The 23,444-nt window shown below is 38.3% G+C and overlaps 1 protein-coding gene across 3 annotated transcripts in view; it reads left to right on the plus strand.

Moving 5' to 3' along the window:
• Positions 1-23,444, plus strand: part of LOC124169098 (annexin B10-like) — a 148,577-nt gene that overhangs the window by 84,604 nt on the left and 40,529 nt on the right. The window contains exon 1 of one of the 3 annotated variants that reach the window (XM_046547581.1): positions 13,847-14,389. The exons of 1 other annotated variant lie outside the window; for it this stretch is intronic. In XM_046547581.1, coding sequence (XP_046403537.1) covers positions 14,363-14,389 — 27 coding nt within the window. In that variant the 5' untranslated portion in view covers positions 13,847-14,362. Of the gene's footprint in view, positions 1-13,846; positions 14,390-23,444 lie in introns of those variants that run through there. One more of the 3 variants, XM_046547580.1, reaches the window with a different exon arrangement.

The raw sequence follows: 23,444 nt of genomic DNA on the forward strand, positions 1-23,444 counted from the left end.
TAGGTTGTGGAAAAGGGGAAAAGGCGTCGAGATGAAACGGCCGAGGAAGTCGTAGCTGCGGGAAGGTTTTGCGATGGCTCTACGGATGCCATAAGAGGCACGGTTGTAATGTGATGGGAAAAGAAGGCCGTTTTACACGGTGCACGTAGTTGCGCCGGTTAGAATTGCATTAATTTCTCATTATGTTGTGCAATTGCGCGCATAACGAAATTTGAACAGGGGCGGAACAACCTAATCGGCCTTATCTTCTACATCTAAATCTACATAATATCCCGCAGGCCGCCTAAATGGCGTATGGCAGGGGGTGTTAGGACGCCAGCCATTTACAAATAAAAATGAAGTGCTCTAACGAAGTTGAGACTAGCGTTTATTAATGTCCTTTGAGGTTCCGGAGAAATACGAATTCCCATATCTATCCGTTCGGAAAAATATCTCTCTTAATTCATCGTTTCTGTCGGACCTGGAAATAAAGTGGGGCTCTAATATTATGTTCCCCGTGTCGCTCTTAAAGATATCTATTCTCAATTGTTCAAGCAATCTTAGCCTAGCGCGCAGCCTCCAAGTCTCCAACGGCTCCCAGCCTAATTCGCTGAACATCTGTCTGTACACTATTTGTGAAATGTCAAAAATATAAACAACTATATGTGAAAATTTTGTGTAAAAAAGATTTCTGTTTCTGGGAAAAAACATCAGGATAAGGGTGTAGTATCCTTCAGCGAAAAAACCCACTGCAGGAAAACGCCCACACAAGAAGGGGGGCGTGAAAAACCTAACCAGGTGGGAATCGAACTCGCGACCTTCGGTTTAGCAGGCGCGAACTTCACCCATAGAAATTGCAGTTTCTACTTTGTTAAGAACTTTCATTTGAAATGCTATCAACGAAGTGGAAATTTGATACTTAATAACAAATCAATGAGATGTTCAATTGTGACAGAACTTTCGGTTTATCCTTTATGTGTACCGAGCCTGCGGAATTGATCGTTTGAGGCGTAACTTTGTGAAAGCGATTCATTATTAAAACTATAAAGAAGTACTTCGTGCTTTCACATGAATATTTATTCACACATATACACGACCATGCTTTCAGCGTTAGACGTCATCATCGGGTGATTTATCAGTAGATTATATCCATATGATCACGCCATAACTATAAACTTGTTACCTAATCTCATAATAGCATGTGAATATTCAATAATAAGGTTAATTTTATTGTATGGTCGATTTTTTTTACATATATCAGCATATATATCAACATATTTTTTTGACATCAGTAGTTAAGGTGATGATGACGTCTAACGTTGAAACCATGGTCGTGTAAATGTGTAAATAAATATTCATGTGAAAGCACAAAGTTCTTTTATTAATTTTTATCTAGCCTGTGGATTTTGTACGAAAAACTCCACATTTGTGCTTTAATTTTCACAAAAATAGTGTTTTTATGTCGCGGGACACATATGTCCCTATGGATGTTAAAGGAGCGAGAATTTGTATTATTTCACGTTTCAGACTGTATCTCGGAAACTATTAGAGATATCGCTTTCATTTAAATGATTTTTGGAATATACTCATAAATATTAGCCTAAAAACGTATTTTGTCATGAAATGTAAAGGCTGCAATCCTTATGGGCCTTAAAGGGTCAAATAGTTTTTAACAAATCTTTTTTTCACGTGTAGGTATGGAGGTATATCGATGGCTAAGTTCCAACAACACGTAAAATACTAAAAAAATATAGTGATCTAATTTTCCGCATTCTGTGTGTCCTAATTTTGATATTTAATATTGACGGAAATTGTCTATGATGCCAAAACACTTTCTCAATTACATGCAAGATAGGTTTTTTTTCGATCTCGTGGTACATAATAATCTACCACCGTCCGAATATTCATCTATTTCTCTCGACCATTTTTCTTTGTCTCAGCTAAAGTTTTCACCGCAGCTTTATGTATAAAATGTTTGCATTAAATTAACAGTGTAAAATTACTGGCAAACGTTAACACTGACGAAAATCCATGTATCAATTTACAGCCCAGCAACTACTCCAGGCATAAATCTATTGAGCTCTCCTATATATCGATGGTTAATTATTAACAACACGTATCTCAAAAATAGCATCTTTTCAGGAGAGCAAAAAAACAATGAATTTAATTTACTTGCACACTGAAATTGAAAACCAAAACTTCATAAAACTGAAAAAGAAGCATTCATTTGCTAATAAAGAGTTGTTCTTTGCTTGTATTTTAAATTTTAATTTTATTACACTTTGTTTAAGATATCCACCTCAAACCGAGGCGTAATTTGAGATACGTGTTCTTAGAACTTAGCCATCGATATGGACATATTCATGAGCTTATGATCTACACCAACAACAGTTTCATGTGCGATTAATTTTAATTTTGTAGAATTCATAGACTTCAGGATAAAAATAAAACTTCCACGACGATTCAGGTATTGAGCTTTCCGTTTCATTCACTCAAGTAAGGCAGAAGTATAACAACAACAATGAACATGTTATTTATAGAAACAGATGAAGCATTAACGTCTTTGTTTAAGATACCTGTTACAAACCGAGGCCAAATTTGAGATACGTGTTTTGTTAGAACTTAGACATATTCATGATCTAAACCAACATCAGTTTCATGTGCGATTAATTTTAATTTTGTAGAATTCATAGACTTCAGGATAAAAATAAAACTGCCACTGCGATTCAGGTATTGTTTTCAGGTACAGCCTTCCGTTTCATTCACTCAAGAAAGACTGAAGTATAACAACAACAATGAACATGTTGTTTATAGGAACAGATGAATCATGAACATCTTTGTTTAAGAAAGCCGTCTCAAACCGAGGCCAAACTTGAGATACGTATCGTCAGAACTTAGCCATCGATATGGTCGGGTAAGGACAGGGTATTGCAAGAGGGGACTGGGAGAATCGCATCCGGTCGTGTGCGCAATGCAAAAATATAAGGAAATGCCTGGTGGCGAATGTGCGTGCTTGCGAATAGGTTGGGGGTGGCGGCGGATATGTATAATGTGGGCGGTGGACGGAGGGCTTGTCTTCGGCCGGGAGATAGTTGGGAGTCGGCGGGATAATGGCGTTAGCCGATGAGAAGAGGGGAGTGAGAATCAGGTGTGCACGCGACGCATAGGTAAGGCAGACGACGCGACGGTCGTAGGCGGGGGGTCGCGTCGCGCCGCATCAAGTGATGGAAATATTTGACGGTCGAAATCGATTTTTCGACCAATTTGATTTTTAATCGAAATGAAAAGATTGACTCTTCAACAAAAATCGATCCAAAAGATGGATTTTTTTGTTGCAAAATTGACGGTTCGTTTAAAAAAAAAGTCTACAAAATCATGTTTATTATTCATACACAAAACATTCAAAATACGTATTTGAGTGGTAGAATAACAAGTAACAATTTTTCGATTAATCGATTTTTAATCGAAAATAAAAGTTCGACTTTTCAAATAAAAATGAAATTTGATCTAAAATATCGATTGATCGACAAAATTTACGGTTCGTTTTTATTGAATGAAATTGAAAATATGGATAAGACTCATGGGGAAGTAAAAGTAAATGGCTTGAGGAGAAATGAAAGGGTGCAGTATACCAACCCATAGACATGGAAAAATTTCGGTCGAAATCGATTTTGAATGGAAATGGGAAAAATTTTCAACAAAAATCGAAACTGGATCCGAAAGATCGATTGATCTACAAAATTGACGAATGTTTTTCGTAAAAAACATTTTACAAAAACGTGTTTATTATTTATTCGAAAAACTAACAATTTATTATCAACTATCAATGTATACATTTGAGCCGAAGAAAAAATTTACTTAAAATACTGCTTGAATTACTAGTGGTAGAAAATTTTCAAACGCACGCAATCAAACGCACTTTTTCAAAAGCTCGACTTTTGGCCAAAAATCGAAATTTGAACAAGAAGATCGATTGATCAAGAAATCCAGAGTTAAAATTTCGTGACATAATTTGTCTCCAACCTGTATTTTCATACCTGCAACGGAGGGAACCGGTCTAGAATTGTGGGTTGCCTATATCCAGGAGGAGTAAATTCATTCGAGGCAAATGACAGATTCCAAAGTTTGCCCCATAAGATAGTAAACATAAACAAGTCGGTTTTATGGCTTGGTTTGCGTCGCCTTCTCATTATTCCGACCTATACGTCGTTAAATATTTGCGATTAGCTGGTACAAGGTACCTTGCTAGTGACATAAATCGTTGGAACCTGGGTGAATAGTTTACGGTTAAAATATTGAGTATTATTAGTAAATGGGAATTTTTTGCCTTTATCAATATTTATACTCATTCCGAACTTTTTTCTTTTCAGGTAAGTTGCAATTCGCGATCTCCATGCTTAGTAGCTGCCGTCATGCACAATAAGAACTCCTCCGTGGTATTTTCGGAGATCGGTGAGAAATTATAATTTTAACTTTTCATGCTTCCATTAATTGATATATGTATCTATATAAGGATCTACAATTATAAGCTATCGGTTTTGGTACGGTAAGTCGGCAATGTACAAAATTTTTGAATTACATCTATGGATATTACATAGGTATTATTTTTATAATTTATGTATTTAAATGAGTCTACAATATACTTATAAACATCGGAAATATATAAATTTTACACATCTTCTGAAACTAGGTACGTATGTACACATATGCACAATATATTTCGATATAAACTGATGATTATGCATCGTAACATAAACCAGATCATTTATACTATAGATTTGAACAGAATTTTTGACAAAAGTGAGCTCTCATAGGGGTTTTGATCTGGTTATCGGCATAAAAATTGTAATAAAGGATATCATTCCATGTTGTCATTGATGTATTTAGGGGTATTGATTTCCTTCGAATTTTTGTTCAAATATTATATGCCTCACGTAATATCTATGTCATGTGACATGAATGGGTCTACCTGATTACATTGAATTTATGCATGATTACATTAAATTTATGCATGAGGGCATGAGAGATTATTACAGTGTTCTTTAGCATTTCAAAATAAATAAAAAGAATCAAATTTTAAATAAAATAGAAAGAAGAGACAAGCTTTTTGGCGCACCTTTTTTGCAATTCTTTGTTTAATGATTGTATCTGAGCTAATACTAATAGTAGTCACGATTAATTTGTACGAGGGTTGTACCAAAAGTAAGGCCCTACTATAGCGTATAGTACTCCACAATTTTCTTTCTTCTCATATTCATTATTTATAGCAGTAAAATAATTGAACTTGTGTGTACGTAGAGTTTCCTTGAGCTTTCGCCAGTTTTAACTTGAATCATTTAAAATTTGCATGAGTCTGCAATACACTTGTAAACATTGGTAAAATATAAATTATACACATATTTTGAAACTACATACATATGCTTAATATATTAAGATGTAAACTTATTTACTGTGCATTTGACAATACACCAAATAATTTTTCATATAGGTTTACACAGATATTTTGATATGAGTGAGCTCTCATAGGCCTTTTAATTTGGTAAATATTATCGGCATTAACTATATAATCTGCGATAACATTTCATATCAGTAAAAAATATGAAAGGGGACTGGTCTTCCTTCAGTTATTCGCTGTATTATTAAATGCCTCACTAGCTATGTCTAATGACATGACACGGTCCAACTCTAGCGTATGGTATTACTATTTTCTTTCTTATCGTACTTATTATTTGTAACTACTTGTTAAACAATTGAAGTTGTGAGTACCTGCGTTATATTTGCACGAGTTTTCGCTAGTATTAACTCGAATCATTAAAAATATACGTTTCAAGAACCAACTGTTTGGTACTCCTGCCGCCTTAATCTGGGCACAATTTCGTCTGCAGTGGGGGGATACCTTTTTTCGGCACGGTAATGAATGGACTCTCGTAAAATGATAATCGTTTTTTCGCCGACGGGATATGCCGTCACGTACGCGGCTGGGGTCGGGGGATTGGCCACATTTCGTGCGTTCACCACTAAGGGGTAGGACGGCAGCGAGACGAGACAGGAGGGTTGGAGGGGGTGGGGGGTTGTTAGAGGTTGAACCCCGATCCGACACTAGCACTCAGTCAACCCCATCCTATTTAAGTCCCGTCAAAATTTGCAACCCCTGCCTTACACCGTCCGACACTCCCCCTCCCACCCACGAAAGCCGCCTATCCTTCCCACCCTCACGGTAAAGCGTGAATCACAAGATCATTTTTTTCGTCCCTTTCGAGGGACAGCTTCAGCGATCGCTCAAATGATGACAGATAAATGACAGTTTCAAACGATCATTTTCCGCGATGGTTCCAGGGATAGAAATAAAGAACTAAGCCTGAATCAGGCGATAATTTTTTTCGCCATTTTCGCGTGATAATTCCAGGGATCACTCGAGTGATCACTCGGAAATGATCGTCGCGCGTAATTGCTTTTCGCTTATCACTGAGAACGATGTAGCAAATGATCGTGTGATTCAGGCTTTAGAAAAATAAATTTATAGATGGGAGGGATGGTCCCTTCTTCTGTCGCTGAAACCATCCCTGGCACCGTCCTTCAGCCAATCAGAACACACGCTTGCTAACGGCGACTGTAACGCCACGGTTGGCTTTTTACTGAATGACAGTTTTAAATTCGGGAGGTGACGGAAAAGGTATGGAAAATTGAACGGTGGGAACGACCGTTTGATTCAGAAAATTATTGGTTGAGCGATCTCTCTCCTCATAGGCGGATTTAAGGGCACATATTAATATTACGCTTCGAAAAAAATCGACAATATTTTTAATACGGTTATCATTACGTTTGTTTTGTTTTGTGTATTAAGGCCGCTATACACGGTGAATGATCATGCTGAATTTTCACGTGATCATTCACATGATCATTCGAGCAAAATAGAACATGTTCTAATTTTCACTGAATGATCATGGGCATGGAGGTTCATTCGCGAATTGTTCCGTTAAGGCCGTTTTACACGGTACAAGGAATTGCGCAATCTGACGTACGTGTGAAGACGCAATCAAAATTGCGTCGTGTAAAGCGGTGAATTGCTAGAACACATGCGAGAATGCGTGGATGCGAGACGGCAAAATAGTCCCTGTTCTAATTTCGTTCATGCATTCGCGCAATTCCACGTCGTTTTAGAAATTAATGCAGCTCTAACCTGCGCAATTCCGTGTACCGTGTAAAACGGCCTTTAGAAATTAATGCAGCTCTAACCTGCGCAATTCCGTGCCCCGTGTAAAGCGGCCTTATATAGACGGTGAATGATCTTGCGCATGATGATGCTGAATGATCATGCGAATGAAATCATTCGCCGTGTATAGCATCCTTTACGGAGCCTCAGTGATCAATCCTATAAGGTTAACACGAATGCAGGAGATATACTAGTTATTTTTATCGATAATATCTGTGAGAATCTGGGAAAATAAGGCCACTTGTAAACTTGAGCAAACTCCAATATCTCTGAACATTTTATATTCTACCACACTGCCAAGTATGAACGCGATTTGTTCGTACCGCTTGGGTTTACCTTCCCTTCAAATTTACGCATCCCCTGCCATACACCGTACGATACTCCCCCGCCCACAAATGCCGGCCATCCATCCACCTCCCTCCCCGATCGTCCGTCGGCGGTCGAGACTGCCGTACGCGTTCCTGGCGGGTAGGCTGCCGTGTTGAAGTTCGGGGTTCAATAAGCGGGAGGCATCAGACGTGTGTTCGGACATTATTGGGGTTCAAAACCAGAGGAAGGGTCCGTTGGGAAGAATGATTGGGGTTAGGGCCGACAGAGGGCAGTTGAAACGGATCGGAGGCGCGAGCTGTGTTTATTTGCCGCGGAGGATGTTAGTGATGGGGACGTATGTTTTTTTTTATATTTTTGGATGGAGTGGGAGTGAATCTTCTAATTATAGTCTACGGCTAGATCCATCTACTGTCCTTCCGAAAATACGTGATGCCTGACTTTGAAGCATTGTGCTTTATCGGATTCATTGAAATATACTCGTTATCAAAGGGAATTTAGAATAACCCGCTTTTCCCGGAAATCCAAATACCAACCAAGGTAGTTAAGAAAAATATAATTGAGACCAGTGTTTCGATTGCCTTGGGCAATCATTATTGGGGAGTAGAAAAAGGGGGGGATGCAGAATTCCTGGAGATTAAGTCTAAAAACCCAATTTGTTTGCTCGAAGCATTTACCCGTGCACGTATGTGGCTGGACTAATGCTCGGATATATCCATGAAGTTAGAACAGGATCTATTTCTTGGACATGCATTTGTGAATTTGCCGGCCTTGATCTCGGCGGGGTCAATTTATCGCCCGCCAAAAAAGAGTTCGCGGGTTCGAGTCCCGCCTGGGTAGGTAGCCTATATGCAGGGCATGGATGTTCGTTTACTTGTAATTTTTAACTTATTGTAAAACGATAACATAGTGATATTTTCGTTGGTAGGCTAAATTAAAACAATTTGCGTAGTTTTGGGCTATTACATAGTGAATTATTTAGTAATTTCATTAAAGCATCTACCCGCGCAAGTATATTCATGGTGTAAACAACCCTAGGTTTTAATTAATAACCCACAGAAACACTTTTTTTACGAAACTCGAATAGGTTTGCTATGGTATAACGAAAATGTTTGCCTGATTTGCTACATAAGTTACCTTACACTTGCTTGCTAGGTGGTTAAGAATACCTAGAAAGATGAACTTAAGGTTAATTTAAAAAATTTGTCTTCCCTATATTTGTCAGAAAATTAACACATTCGCCATCAAAACCGGGACCTTCACATTTTTTCGTCGCAGCGTTGCCAAATATCCGTGTTTGTTTTGGTGTACGGCATAAATACTCAACAGAGGTCCTCCCCTGTCGTTAACCGTCGGTAGTCCGACGGTAGTCCGACATGCGGATCCAATTCTCTCAAATTCTTCGTCTTCCCACCCTCCAGAGCGAGTTCAATTTCCTCCCGCAATTATACGCACGGTGACTGTAGCAATCATCCTTAGGGATGAGGAAGAACTTGGCCATTTTTAACATTTTTCCCCGTAGCCAAAAATGTTTTTCTCGAAATAATTCGATTCGTACCTCTTTCGCATTCCGTCTCGCTTTTTTAGAAATTTTAATTCGCGGAAGTCGGAGAAAATTCAGTTGTAGGGGCTGAAGGTAATTTCGAATAGATGCTTGCGAAAAATTGCGTACGGAATTGGTAGATGGTTTCCAATCATGATTCTGTCCTCCATTTTGTAGTGTTTTGCTCAAGTTTGTTCAATTCTAGTATTATTTATTCATGAATAAGTTTCTAGATATGCTACTGTTGTTTCCAGCTGTTACTTTTTATTATTATTTCCAGGGTTCTACCGACTGTTGAGCGTATAGTGTCATTCTTATTATTCTGTTGCAATTGAATGATAAAAAGTGGAGTGTGTTCAATGTAAACTGTACGCATCAATATAAGTGGTAAACTTAATATCGAGGGAAATAAGTGATGCTATTAATACAAACCGTAAAAATTAGTAATCTGTGGATGACACTCAAAGTCTACTCTAATTGTAAGTTTGTATCTCAAATGACGTATTTTAACTGAAAATCGTTTCTCGAATTGAATCAGTTATTGCATAAAATTGATAGGTTAATATCAGTTGCTGTAATGTGTTGCTCTCATGTGCCGTAACAATATTTTAGTTCATCGTAAAACTCATAATTAGAAATAGATGAAAATGTAGCACATCTCCTCCGGTTAATTGGTAATAATTGAAATCCTGAGAGCAAGAATTTTCGCTCAGATTATCCTATCTCGACTGAGACGTAATAGATTTACTGAGATAATGATTCAAAGCTAATTAAATTCTACATAATTTGTAAACTAATGAACAAATGAAATTATTGGCTGAAATTAAATGTTAATATTATGAAATCTGTACAGTTTCTCTTAGACCAACGGCTAATGTGGTAGCATATGCTATGTTGATTTGTAAAATATATGAGAAACCATACTTGCGAACGTTTGATTTACATTATTGGTATTTCTCATGTTGCTATTATTTTTGAAAAATGAGAAAATAATTTAAGCCCTCGGTCCCGATTAAGCAGCCGGCCGTAATTATTTTTCGGACCAGAATATTTTCCGAAAAATATTTAATTTTTTTAAATCCACGTAACGGGACTAATTTTCGAGTGAGAATTTGTTTTATAATTTTCTTGAAAAATTAATTGCGTTTCATAGGTGTAGTCATTTGAGTTTTCTGTAATGATGTTGAAAATATATTCGCGGAAACGAAGAGTGCCTACTTTTGGTAAATCTCCACTATTAGAGCCCCAATTCAAGCGAAATATAGCTGGGAAATCCAAAGAGTCAAATTGGTAATTAGTATGTGATCACTGCATCTCAGAATATTTCATTTTTGTCCTAAATTAACGATGATGGTCATTTTTATCCCAAATCCATCATTACGTTTTGCATTTCCCAATTAAGAATGTCATTCCGTGTTATGTTTTTATTTTTAATGAAATAATTATATTTGCCTATTAGAAGCAAATGCCAAGTGAACATATATTGAGTTTGTTGTGCACATATAGAATTAGCAAATATAGACGATAGCCATTGAGTGTGAAAGTCCAATGAAGTTTTTGCCGTTTTACCCACATCTCAATGTTTTTAATTTCGAATCAATAGCACTACCTTAATATGGCTAATCGTTGTTCAACCAATGTTGTATGAAAGCCAATTTATCGGTATTTTATTGTTATTTTGTTTTTAATTCTTCGTTCAAACTTACTCTTCATGCTAAATAAAAATTTTTGGGCTATGTCGCCGCGTCAATTTTTTGGTGGCCACAACGATTCCCGACCTATTCTGGTCGCTCTCTGAAGGGAATCTGATCATCAGATTCCTTTGAGAAAGCGACCAGCATCGGTTTTTGTTGTCAATTGTTTCCATTTGTAGTTACTTTTTGTTATTTTATGCCACAGGTGTAATTATAAGGAATCAGATTTGTCGGCATAGAAATTTATGCTTCTTGTAATGCTACGGTGACCTTTACTACATAACCTGACGAAAGTTTAGTGTAAATGACGTCACGACATTGCACGTATGGGCGTAAGCATAATGAGCCGTACATGAATAAAAGTGTATTGGATACCGTTAAAATTTTAGTTTCCAAATTTATCGGTTGTTGGGATCAACACCGTATCTCCCTCCGTTGTTGAGATGGTAATTTGCTCGATTCAGCCTAAAATTAAAAATGCTCCGATTGGTCTGAAAATTGGTTTTTCGAGGTATCACGTTGTTTGATGCATGTGTCTTTATGACCAATATCACTTTTGTATATGTTTAGTTTATTTTCTGTTTTTAAGTTCATTTGTTGTTTGTTTTGTTTATTTGTGGGCATGTTTGTTTTTATTTTGATTTCTTTTGCTTCTTTGTTTGAGCCGATGCTATGGTGATAAAAAGATAAGGAATGGATTGTTAAGGAGAGAGCCATCTTGAAGTGGATGTAAAATAGGATTGAGAATAAAACAGAGTGTCAAGTGATATTTACATTGAATTTAATCGCTGTTACGTTAGATAGATACGTTAAGTTTAGAGTAAAAAAATGACAAATGACATTTTAAAAATCGATTTCTTGACTCCCATATGCTCTCAAAAAGTGGAGACAACGAAGGAGTTGTAAACAATGTCAAAGATAAAAAAATTATCATTTTGGCAAATTGCCATAGGGTTTCAGACGATTTGCAGGGGGTCGATTCCATGAATTTATGCCACATCTCGTCTCTTTCACTCCAAATATTTGTATGAATGAGTGAGTGGTGATAAAAGGGATATTTTAGTACATATATTATCTTCTATATTATTTGTACTGTATAGATACCTTTTTCTCAACTTATACGCAACCAAACTCTACAAATGAGGTACCAAAATGCACAGAAATTATCAGAGAACATGCGACGGCATATCTTACTTCCTAAATATTGCTATTGTTTCCTAAAATTGGCTTTTAAATAAATAAATAAAAATTTAACAAAATAAAAAATATATAAAACCAAAAACCGGTAAATATTCCTGACGTTAACGGCGCACAAACTGATACATTTGTTCATTTGCAACAATATCTCGCATTCTTTAAATAACTTTTATCAAAATGCGGCTGATTCCACATTCAAGTCTCCTGTTGATACGTAAGTATGAGTCATCATGTGCGTTTAACAGAGGATAGTGTAATTACTTCCAATGTTGTGTTTAAAGAGGTCCTCTGACCTCAATTTGTACGTGAACGTTCCAATTAAATTTGTACATAAGACACTGCCTTTTTTTTCTACATTTTAAAATTAGAAACGCGCCTATCCCTCTGAGGACATGCATTGAAAAGAGCGGGGGAAGGCAGCTGGGAGCGGGCGCATCACGCTCGTGTACTATATTGAGCGGAATTGTTGACGAAGTAAGTATTGAAGTATATAAATGGAAAAATATTACTCCGCATCGGATTCTATTATAGGTGCAATACCTCGAAAACTGATCATTTGCATCATTGAGCTCTATGATATTAGCATGGTTAATTGAATTTGAATTGAAAAAATTAGATCTTTATATTCGTCGTTGTGACAAAGACTTATTTCTTTCATCACACGTTCTATTAAGCCCTTTCTGTGGAAACATTTCATTCGCTCTGGGAAAAATTTCTGCTCCAAAAATTCCAGCACGAAGTTTCAGACCATCGTAGACTGTCGTGCGTGATGAATACGATTAATTTGCTCTTTGCTGGATTCTCGGCACGTATTATTTTCGTGGGACTCTCCGCAAAATTGAAAAATTTAGGTCTGTATGCCGGTGAGGCTCATTGAAGTGTCAGGACGGCGCAAAAGCGTCTGCTATAAATCCTTTGGAAAATAACTTTGGTGGAAAAATCAGTATTGATGTCTCCCAGAAGCAACTCTTACGTTTGCTTTATTTTTAAAAGATAAAAAATAAAATAGGGATCGCAAAAATACGTTAAAAACACATAAATTACCTGCAAGAAGAAATTTATCATGTTTATGAAGTAAAAAATGTCATCAGAGATTAATATTAGCCCCTGTGAAATCCCTTTTATGCAACCCACTGTACGTTTTACAGACTCTAAGCTTTCTGGGAGTTAGTTAATTACGTGAGACTATTAAGCGTGATTTTAATCGCGTCAGAAGTGATCGAAAATATCTCCGACAGCCTCGAAGAGTCGAGCACTAGATGACAGCACAGCGTTTTAACCATCGTCGTGTTAATTAACGATAGTTCCAACGATTGCTGGAACAATCGTAATCCGAAATTGGTATAAACACATGATTGTTGGTTTGAAATTCGATATATCGAAACTATCGAAGATTGAATGGGCGAATGATCAAACAAACCTTTTTAGTCTCGTGCTTTCCCTAGAGTAATTAATGGAGGAGACTGGAAAATAGGCGTGAAAGGTAGAGGAAAGCAGAGAGAGAGATACAGATAGAGGGAGGAGAAAGATTCGGAGAAGGGGTGTGGGGACTTACGAAAGTGGACGGGGAGGAAGAGTGGACAGAGGGGTTTGAGGGGAAATTGTGTGGAGTGGAGTGGGGAGGTAGGGGAAGGCAAAGGGGGGCGTGGTTTGACTACGTATGGAACTACCCCTCCCTCAAACCCCCCCCCCCCCCACGAGCCGCGACCATCCCCTTTTGCACACATCAACCTTATACACCCACACACACTAAAGTTCGTACATACATTTCTCTCGCCTCCTCTCGCAGTCTCATATACCGCCCCTCCGCCAGTCATTTTTTTTCTTCTCCTCGTTGTTTCAACCACCTCGCCGCTGGAGGCTCCACGGCGCTCTCTCCGCTGCCCTCGCTCGCAGTCACATGGCGGTGAGCCTCAGTGCTTCTAAGGACGTTCGTTGCTCGCTCCGCAGAGGGCGACAGTGTGCCGTGGTGGAGTTTTTGTTCTTCCCCTAGCGACTGGTCACATCACCGGGAAGCGTATCTAGAGAAGCCCCCCTCAAGTCGCCTCGTAGCTTTTTTCTTTTTTTTTTGAGTTTTTTTAATATTATTTTTAAAAAACTTTATCCGTGCTCCGTCCTGTGTCGCTATTTTTTTTAAAGTACACGTGTGATTGTTAGTGTGTGAACCGACAAAAAGTGGTCATCGCGTGCCGGTTTCTTAAAAAATATATATAATCCGGTTTCGCGCATCGTTTGTCAATTTTTTTATCATCGTCGTCCTCACGCGATAAGGGCGAGTGCAAGTGATCGTGTCGATTGTGTTTTTTTTTAATTCTCGTCTTCCAGAGACATTGAGGAGAGCGTGGATGTGTGAAAGGATCGTACTTTTTTGTAGCTGAAAGGAGAGAGGAGTAAAACCTACGCTCATTCATGATGCAGCGCCCGGCTTCCATCTTGGTGAGGGAAATTCGATTTTCTTCTTTTTCTTCCTCTCCATTCCCCCCTGGTCCGCCTCTCCTTCCGGCGTAGATCTCTCCCCAGTGATTTCGCACGGCCACGGCCGCAGACGGCGCCTCCTGGTTGGGGGGTCGCCGGTTTACGAATTGGCGTCTCCTTGGTAACGCCCAAGAGGCGGTCGCCATGGCAACCGTGACCGCCTCACGTTATCCTCACCTCACCGGTGTCTGTGTTTACGTCTGGCCCTCAGCCGGCACGATGGACGCATTCGCATCGCACTCAGAATGGAGACAACTGCAGGCGGTGGAGAAAAGACTCCTTGGTATCGTATTTGGAGGAGGCGACCAACAGTTGAGGTCATTTGCGCCATGAGGGAAGGGAATTGAAGGAAGGGTGGAGAGAAACCCGGCGTCGGTATTAGCCTGCTCTTTACGAAAGGCGCCAAGTGGACCACGGCTTAACGTCCAATCCAACGGACGGAGTTTTGTGCTTGAAATGTCCACCACACAACACTCAAGCAGGGATCGGGCAGTCTCTGAAAATTCTCTGCCACTGTCGGGATTCGAACTCGAGCCCGCCGGGTGGGAAGCCAACACTCTAGCCACCACACCAACCCAATCCCCGAGGTCTTCTTAGGGAAAAAATCGCCACTGTTTTGGGTGGTAGAGATCAACCTGAATCGGTGGGCGTATGAATTTCGCACTACCAGGAAGGCCGGTAAAAATGTAAAATTGGAATGCACGCCCTTGATCGTCAAGAAAGCTTCGCGATCAGTTGATCTTCCTGAAAAAAATTAAGAGAAGCCGAATTGTTCCAAGCGGTGCTCCCAAAACATTAATTTGGGTACATTTGCAAATTTTTCCTAATAATAATTCACATAGGTATTCTAAGTAGATTGTTTGGGATTTTTTCTATAATTCGAATGTGAATTTAGAGTGTTTTGTGAATGTTTTTTGTAAAAAGGAAATGACCGGCGATTTCTTCGATTATTCGATATTAAGGTTCAAATTTCTATTTTTGTTTTAAAGTCGATAGAAAACTTTGATTTCTTCACTCTTCACTCGTCGTCCATGTCTCCCCGCCCAAAAGAAGCATGCTCTTAATCGGAGTGCGAAGTTAGGAAGAAATTAATTGGAAAGTCCCTCAAGCGTAACCACCAGATCTCGTTCAAATTTTGCTAAGTGATAGAAAATGGATACCCAGGAGGTTAAGTTTTTCTTTCAGCCGCTAACGCTTACTAAATTTCGATATGCTAGCGACGGAAAGTATCATAACACCCCGTACATGTATGTAACCGAGGGTACAACAGTAACCTATTAAGGCCGTTTTACACGGGGCACGGAATTGTGCAGGTTAGTACTGCATTAATTTCAAAAATGGCATTTGTTTACGTGGATCACTAAGCTGAAAAACGATGCGGTAGTCGTGTGGCCCCAGTGGCACTGGACGGCTGCAATGTGACTAAAAATCGTGTCCGTGTTTTGACCGTGCAATGTGAAAGGCCTCGTACACGGTTTTTTTCCGCACGAGCGAAAACTTGTAATGTGCAAGGAACGTAAAGCAGCCTTTTTACTCCGTTGCTAGGAGGAAGAGCACTGACGGTGTATTGTTGTGCCGCGGGTTGCATAATGCGTAGGTGTTTTCATGTACTTGTCGCTAATATCTATAATGAACGTATTGAACGTTGCCAGCTGAAGAAAAACTATCCCGAAAGGGTATCTATTTCCTAAAGCCTATCAACATTTGAACGATATCTTTTGTTTGACGTTTGAGGGACTTTCCTTGTTGCTACTCGCCGTTGAAAATACAGGAATCGGATTCGGAAAGAAAACTCTAGATTCGATGGAGTGTGTGTAGTATATTTCTTTTTGTCTTTGTGGGATGAACTTAAGCCGGTGCATAGAAAGTCGTAGTACTTCAAATTCTTCCGGACATGGGTTTATTGGCAAAAACTTTAATTCCAATCTTTTTACTTTATTTCTCCCCAATACATTTAGAGGATGCTTCTTTATTGTTTCTTTTCTTTATAGCGGCTTGATCTTTAACCAGCGTAGAGAATGTGATATTGCTTCAAATTCTTCCAGATGTGGGCACCTGGGCTAGAAACTGTAATTCGGGCGTCTTTTTACCTGGTTCCTTAGTCATACTTGTGATGTATTTACAGTTTCGATAAAAACGATAAAAGGAGGTAGAGATATTTTATTGATTAACGGGGAAAAATCATTATTGTCCCTGAACAAAGAAGGACTTAGATGAATTTTAGTTCGATTTCGGGCAGTCGAATCTATCACAATGTCTACCTTAAAATTTTTTAGTATCGTCAGACTGGTTACCGGCTGTGACATGTTGATGAAAATTTGGAGATATTTGTTCTGATGCTTCCCGCCGCATTACTTCATGGAAGACTCTTCGGGCTTCCTACCGTGTGACTGTTGACTGGGCTCCTGACGTCTGTATTCAGACTTCTTTCTCAGGGCTGACGTGACATATGTTTGGATGTCGAGTTTCGAAACGCCGCGGGATCGAATCCCGTCTGGTTAAGTTTTTCACCACCGTAGATATGTAGTTTTTAGATTGAAGTCACTCATATATACATCCCGAAGGTTTTTCTCAGGTTTTCTCCCCCGTCAGTTGGCTCGTGGACCGCAGTTTCTTCATCAAGGTGTGTTGTCCGCACTGAAACGGTTGTTCACAAGCCAGATGACGCGGAAGAAAACCCGTGAAAAATGTAGGGATTAAACTATCTCTGCGGGAAACTTCTTTTCAACTTTAATGTTGGTTTCGATCAGTGGCGTAATTAGGAATACGTTTTGGAGGGATGGGATGGCCACCTCCCAGGCATCGGGGGTTCCGGAAAAAAGATTTGAAAAATGACAAGCCTGGAAATAAATTTTACATCATTTTTGCACTAAAGATTTAACTTTACGCAGATACAGTTATTGCATGCCAAAAATAGACAATAAAATTAATAATGTTTGTATTTCTATGAGGCTTCGGGGGTATCTATCCCTTCATCCCCCCCCTTAGTGACGCCACTGGTTTGGATGGTAGAGATCACCCCGAATCGGTGGGCGAGTGAATTTCACACAATCAGGAAGGTCCGTAAAATTGGAATGCACGCCCTCCATCATCAAGAAAGCGTCTCGATCAGTTGATCTTTCTGAAAAAATTAATAGAAGCCGATGATCCCAAAACTTCAATTTGGGTGCTTTTGCAAATTTTTGCGACTAATAATAATTCACGCAGGTATTCTAAGTAATTTTTATGATGATTAATAAATAAGTTTTTATGATTTTTTTCTACCATGCGAATGTGAATTGAGAGTGTTTTTCGAATGTTTTTGTCAAAAGAAAATAAGCGTCAATTTATTCGATTAATCGATGTTTAGGTTCAAATTTCTATTTTTGTTTAAAAGTCGAGCTTTTCATTTAGATTTAAACTCGATTGCTCGAAATTCGATTTTGATCGACATTTTTCCATCACTGTTTTACCATCGGAGTGAAACAGAGGGTATAATTATAATTGGTTGTTAATCCGTTTCGGTCGGGAGCTTGCCTTCGGATTGAAGGGTCCCGTGTTCAAATCCTTGGCGATGACTTAGGACACAACATAAATTATCGAAATTTTAATTGGCATAAAAATTAATGGGAATTTTGAAAAACAAGATACTAAGTAGCGGGTTTTAACACCTTTCACTTTCGAAAAAACTTCATTTTTATCAGAAATATTTTGTAAATTCATGATTTTTCAATATTTTCTTTTCTTTTATGAAGGAAAAAAAATGTTTTTATATTTCGGGGGGGTCCGGACCGCTATTTTTTGCTACACCACCGGGTTATCTCTACCTTCACCTATCCCGACCCACCTGTAGATTAAATCATTTAACGAGTGAATACATCCTATCCATAAACTCCTGTTTACAGGATACATCAATACGTACCAGTTTATGTCTGATTGCATGAACGATTTTTTGTGGGCCGGAACGGAACATGTACTTATACATGAATCAAATTAGAACAAGTTCTATTTTCTATTCATGCATTCGAACAATTTGGGTGGTTGATCGGTGCATTTCGGTGTTCATTCTCGCGTTCAAACATTTAGAAATTGAGAGGTGTGAGAAGCCTTGGGGTATAAGTGGTTTTCTTTCTCAACAGAGTTAGGTAAAGTTAATTGTTTGAAGAAATACACAAAAATTGGTTGCCAAGGGATACGAGTGAGTCTCAGTTCTGTGCGGACATCGAGTTGAAAAACAAATGCACTATATCAAATATCTAATTGATCTCGTTAGTTTTCTATACCTAATTTCTGTATCTAACAGTGTACAGAAAAAAGAAATCACTTGTACCGCTTAGTTTCCAACCCACTCAACTCATACGAGTTGATATACCGCGTAAATAGGCCTTCACTGGCTATCCGGTAAAACCGTTTCCGGGTTGAGTGTACATGAAGGTATTATGTTTTCCATGCGATTGTTTTGTCTCTGAAACTAGAATTTTGCTTGTGATCCTCTTGAAGCCTTGTTTTACTCTTGGTGTAGCCACTTTTCGTGATCAAAATAGCCGTATTTTTTGTTGCCTGTGTCAGACCATGTCTGGCGAAGTTTTTCCAACAATGCGATGGCTTTGTCCCCACATGTCCCCGAATGTAATTGTGTCCATTCGACTCCTATGTTTCTCGCCGACCACAGGACCTATATTTTATTCCCGTTACGTTTATATTGCAGTGATCATCTCTTATATGCTTAATAACGAATATAAAAATTGAAGGCTTATGATCAAATTTAAGTTTAACCTCATTGCAATTTTAGTTCATGTCTTATGTAATTTGACTTATTATTATTAAATCTGATCAGTCTGAATCTGATTTTAGATCACATCTGATCAGGTTTTAGATCAGGCTCTCTCCAGAATTTTAATCATCTTATATCCTGATCAGAACTTTAGATCATAACTATTTGAAGTAAGAAAAACATTATCGAATTCCTTGTCTGAAATTGTATCGGAACTGATTCAATTAGACCAGGCTATTTTACATTCAAAATCAGGATCTGTTCAGAATTTTAATCATCTAATATCTAGATCAAAACTTAGTATAAGAAGTTATACAATTAGATAAAGCATGATGGCATTCTTTATCAGTCGTGGTGAAGTTGGATCTGGGCTGATAGATTTAGACCAGGCTTGATTAAAATCAATATCAAGCCCTGTTAAGTGCTTTGATTAACTTATAGCCCGAGTAAAAATTTAGATAAGAACTAATTTCAATAGAAGAAACATGATCTAGTTCATGATCAGTTGTTATGAAGTTATAAATAACTTGATAGAATTATACCAGGCTTGATTTAATTCAATATCAGGCTGAGCTAATAGCTATCAGTATTTTAATCATCATATATCCCGCTCAAACCTTTATATCATAGCTAATTGAAGTGAGTAAAACATGATCGGATTCCTGATCATTCGTGATGAAGTTGAATCTCACCCGATAGAGTTAGGCCAGGCTTGATGAAATTCAAGATCAAACCGGATCTATTTGGATGAAAATTTTCGATTGAATTAGACGACTGTCTTTAATGAAAGTTTTTCCACGAATGAGTTTATAAACCAGGACTCAAATGACGTCACCAACTCATGAAAATTGGGCGGAAACTTTCAATATCTATTACTACTTTAAACTTACGGTAACATGGACGGATGGGGAAGACTTTTTCGTTATAAAGTCTGAATCACTCGATCGTTTTTATCCATCTCTTTCAAGGGACAGCTTCAGCGATCGCTCCAATGATGACGGAAAAGTGACCGTTTCACACATTCTCCGCGATGGCTCGAGGGATGGGAATCCCATCCCTTTTTTCATCATTTGGCAAGTCCCTTTTTCCGCCGCTGAAACCATTGCTGACACCGTCCCTAAGTCATTTAGAGCACTAGAATGGCAGCTGTATGTAAGGAGGAAGACGGAACAAGCGATGGAAAAAGGGACGGTGGGAATGATCGTCAGATTCAGTAAATGATTGGTCGAGCGATCACTTTTGTGGTCCCTGAAAAGCTATCACTTGAGCTATCATTTTGAGGGACGAAATTATTTTATTTTTTTTTAATTATTTTTTTTGGTGTGATTCATGAAGTGTAATGAATTTTTTTAGATGCATCACGACTCGTCACGCTATTTAACCCTCTTCCATTAACCTACTTCCCTATCTGTGTCGTAGATATTCTATCAGCGCATCCAATCAGGGATTACACGCTCCTCCCCCATCTGCTCAGCGCCAAAGTATTTAAAAACATTCTTCCATGAAGCAGTAAAGTACAAATCTATCCCACAGTATACGTATACATAATATTAGCAAGAATATAACCGAGGTTGGGTACACACAGTATAGAGCACAACGAAAGACACAAAGGACGCAAACGACGAAATTTTTGGTGGCACAGAGTTAGGAATAATAATACTATAGTAATATCTTATTCCTAACTCCGAGGAAAGTGTTAGTGCCTCTGAAAATTTAGCTGTATGGGTCGTTTGTGTCTTTCATTGTGCTCAATACTGTGTGTACCCAACCTGGGTTTTATTTGTGTTTAGTACCTCATCGAGGAACATAAAGAAGTACATATATATCCGTATATATTAGTTGTATAGTAGACAATATACATATCCCTAAACTCGATAGTTTCAGGCTTATATTTGTGAAAATCCATTGTACACAATAAATATTTGTGGTACTTTTTCGCACAATTTATTTAGCACGACCGGTTTCGTCGCAGAGGCGACATCTTCAGGTACATAAATCGTTATTTTTATTTTGTTATTTTGTTGTTTTGTTGTTTGTTGTAGTTTTTTTTACATATCTGTTACATTTCGCTACACATACTATACTACGATCACTAATATACGAGAAGTAGGATTAATTAACTCAACTTATTAATTAATTTTCCATCGCTTGTTCCGTCTTTTTCCATACACACAACTGTCATTCTAGTGTTCTGATTGGCTGAGGGACGGTGCCATCAACGGTTTCAGCGACGGAAAAAGGGACGTGCCGAGGGATGGAGAAAGGGATTAGATCTCCATCCCTGGAGACATCATGGAAATTGATTGTGGGAAAGCCTCATTTTTCCGCCACCATTGGAGCGATCGCTGGAGCTGTCCCTATAGAATGGGATAGAAAAAAATGATCGTGTAATTCATAAGTTGTAACGAAAAAATCTTTCCATATAGGTACTTAAATTCTTGTTGTTATTCTCGTAGTCATATCACGATGAAGTTTAGCTTAATTTAATGTTTCCATCGCATTTAATCAAAAATGAAGGACACTTGGAGGCAGGGAAGAAATGATTGTCTGATTCAGGCATAAGTTATCTTCCTCATCCATCAACCGAATTCTTTTAAAGGATTACCTTTCCGGATGTGATTGAACTGCCACATTCCGTCCCGAGGCAATCGTATTGAAGGACAGAATAATGTAGTTGGCTGCCTTTCCAGAGTGTGAGCTTCTTGGGGACGTGATCGTATGACTCACTCTCCAATTCCGAGAGTGCGCCGTTGTCCCTTCAATTTTTCCTCGTCCTCCCGATCGGATTTTTATTTTTTCCGATCGTGGTGATCTCAACTCCGTAATGCACTTGTTTCTCGAACCGTTGTGTTGGAACGTATTGATTAGCCTTGAAGTGAGTCACCCTAATGCACATCGATGCCTAAGTTCTAACAATACGTATCTCAAAATTTGGCCGGTCTGAGTTAATACTGCTAATACTGTTAATAAACAATAAAATTCAAGCAAGAAACAACTCTTTGTTTGCAAATGTATGCTTCTTTTTCAGTTATATGTATTCTTGGTTTTTAATTTCAATTTAATTATATACAATTAAAAAATATAAATCGTTTTTTTGCTCTACCGAAAAGTAGCTATTTTTGAGATGCATGTTGTTAGTACCTAGCCATCGATATGAACCATTCGGTTTTCATGAATTCATTTCATATGCGATCAATCTATTATAACTAGAAGAATCTGAATTTTTCCCGGTGAATGACTTGAATGTCTTGAACTCCTTTGAGGTTAGGGTATGCTGGTTGTATACCGACGTTTCGTCGTGAGGCTTTCCCAACATCTTTAGGACTGATAATCATTTCGATACCTCCACTGCATAAACGCCCAACAATCGCCCACTGAATCAAATTCGCTCATCTACTATTATAAGGGCTATATAGATGAGCGGATTTGAGTCGGTGGGAGATTGTTGAGAGTTTATGCAATGGAGGTTTCGATTTATTCGATGATCATTTTTCAGTCAAAATTATGTATTTTCCCTGATGACGATGGACGTTTCATTCGATGAAACTTTAGTAATATAGAACGAATTAAACCGTAGAAAATCCCGGGAAGACGTCACAAAGTTAATTCGCTCGAAAATAATTATTTTACATTTTACTTAGGTAGAATTTATTTCATGAAAATTTTCAACGCCAGCAAGTTGTATCACAATAAACAAATCAACATCATTAAATACGCCAAAAGAATATTATCTTCTGTCATCAATGAATTCAAAAACTTTTTGAAACATTTTATGAAGTAAATTTTTCCTTAATTTCGTTCTTAAAAAACAGATAAGCTATTAATACACTTCAATCTGAAATTTTCCGTTATAAACGGCGAATGACTTCATTCAGCACGATCATTCGCTTTATCATTCACCGTGTATAGCGGCCTAAACAGTTGTGGGACATGTAGGTCATTGAAACTTCTTGTGAAGTGATTGTGTACAGCACTGTTTTTATTAAAAATGGGGTCATACTACATGATCATGCAACAAAACTTGTAAAATATGTATGAAACGCACATAAATGTATTTGCTGTGAAATATTTTTGAAGCGAAATTCCAGAAGATTGTCCCTAAATCAATTTTATCTATCCCCATACATCTTCCTCGGTACGAAATTATGACGTGCCTGATTAGGTATTGAATTATTAGGCATCCTAATAAAGAAGAATCCGGCGAGAGCGCAACTTCAACCGGACTGGGATGTAGTTATGAGACGAGATGGTTATCTCATTACC

The sequence above is a fragment of the Ischnura elegans genome, chromosome 12, assembly GCF_921293095.1.
Source record: "Ischnura elegans chromosome 12, ioIscEleg1.1, whole genome shotgun sequence".
Classification (NCBI taxonomy): domain Eukaryota; kingdom Metazoa; phylum Arthropoda; class Insecta; order Odonata; family Coenagrionidae; genus Ischnura; species Ischnura elegans.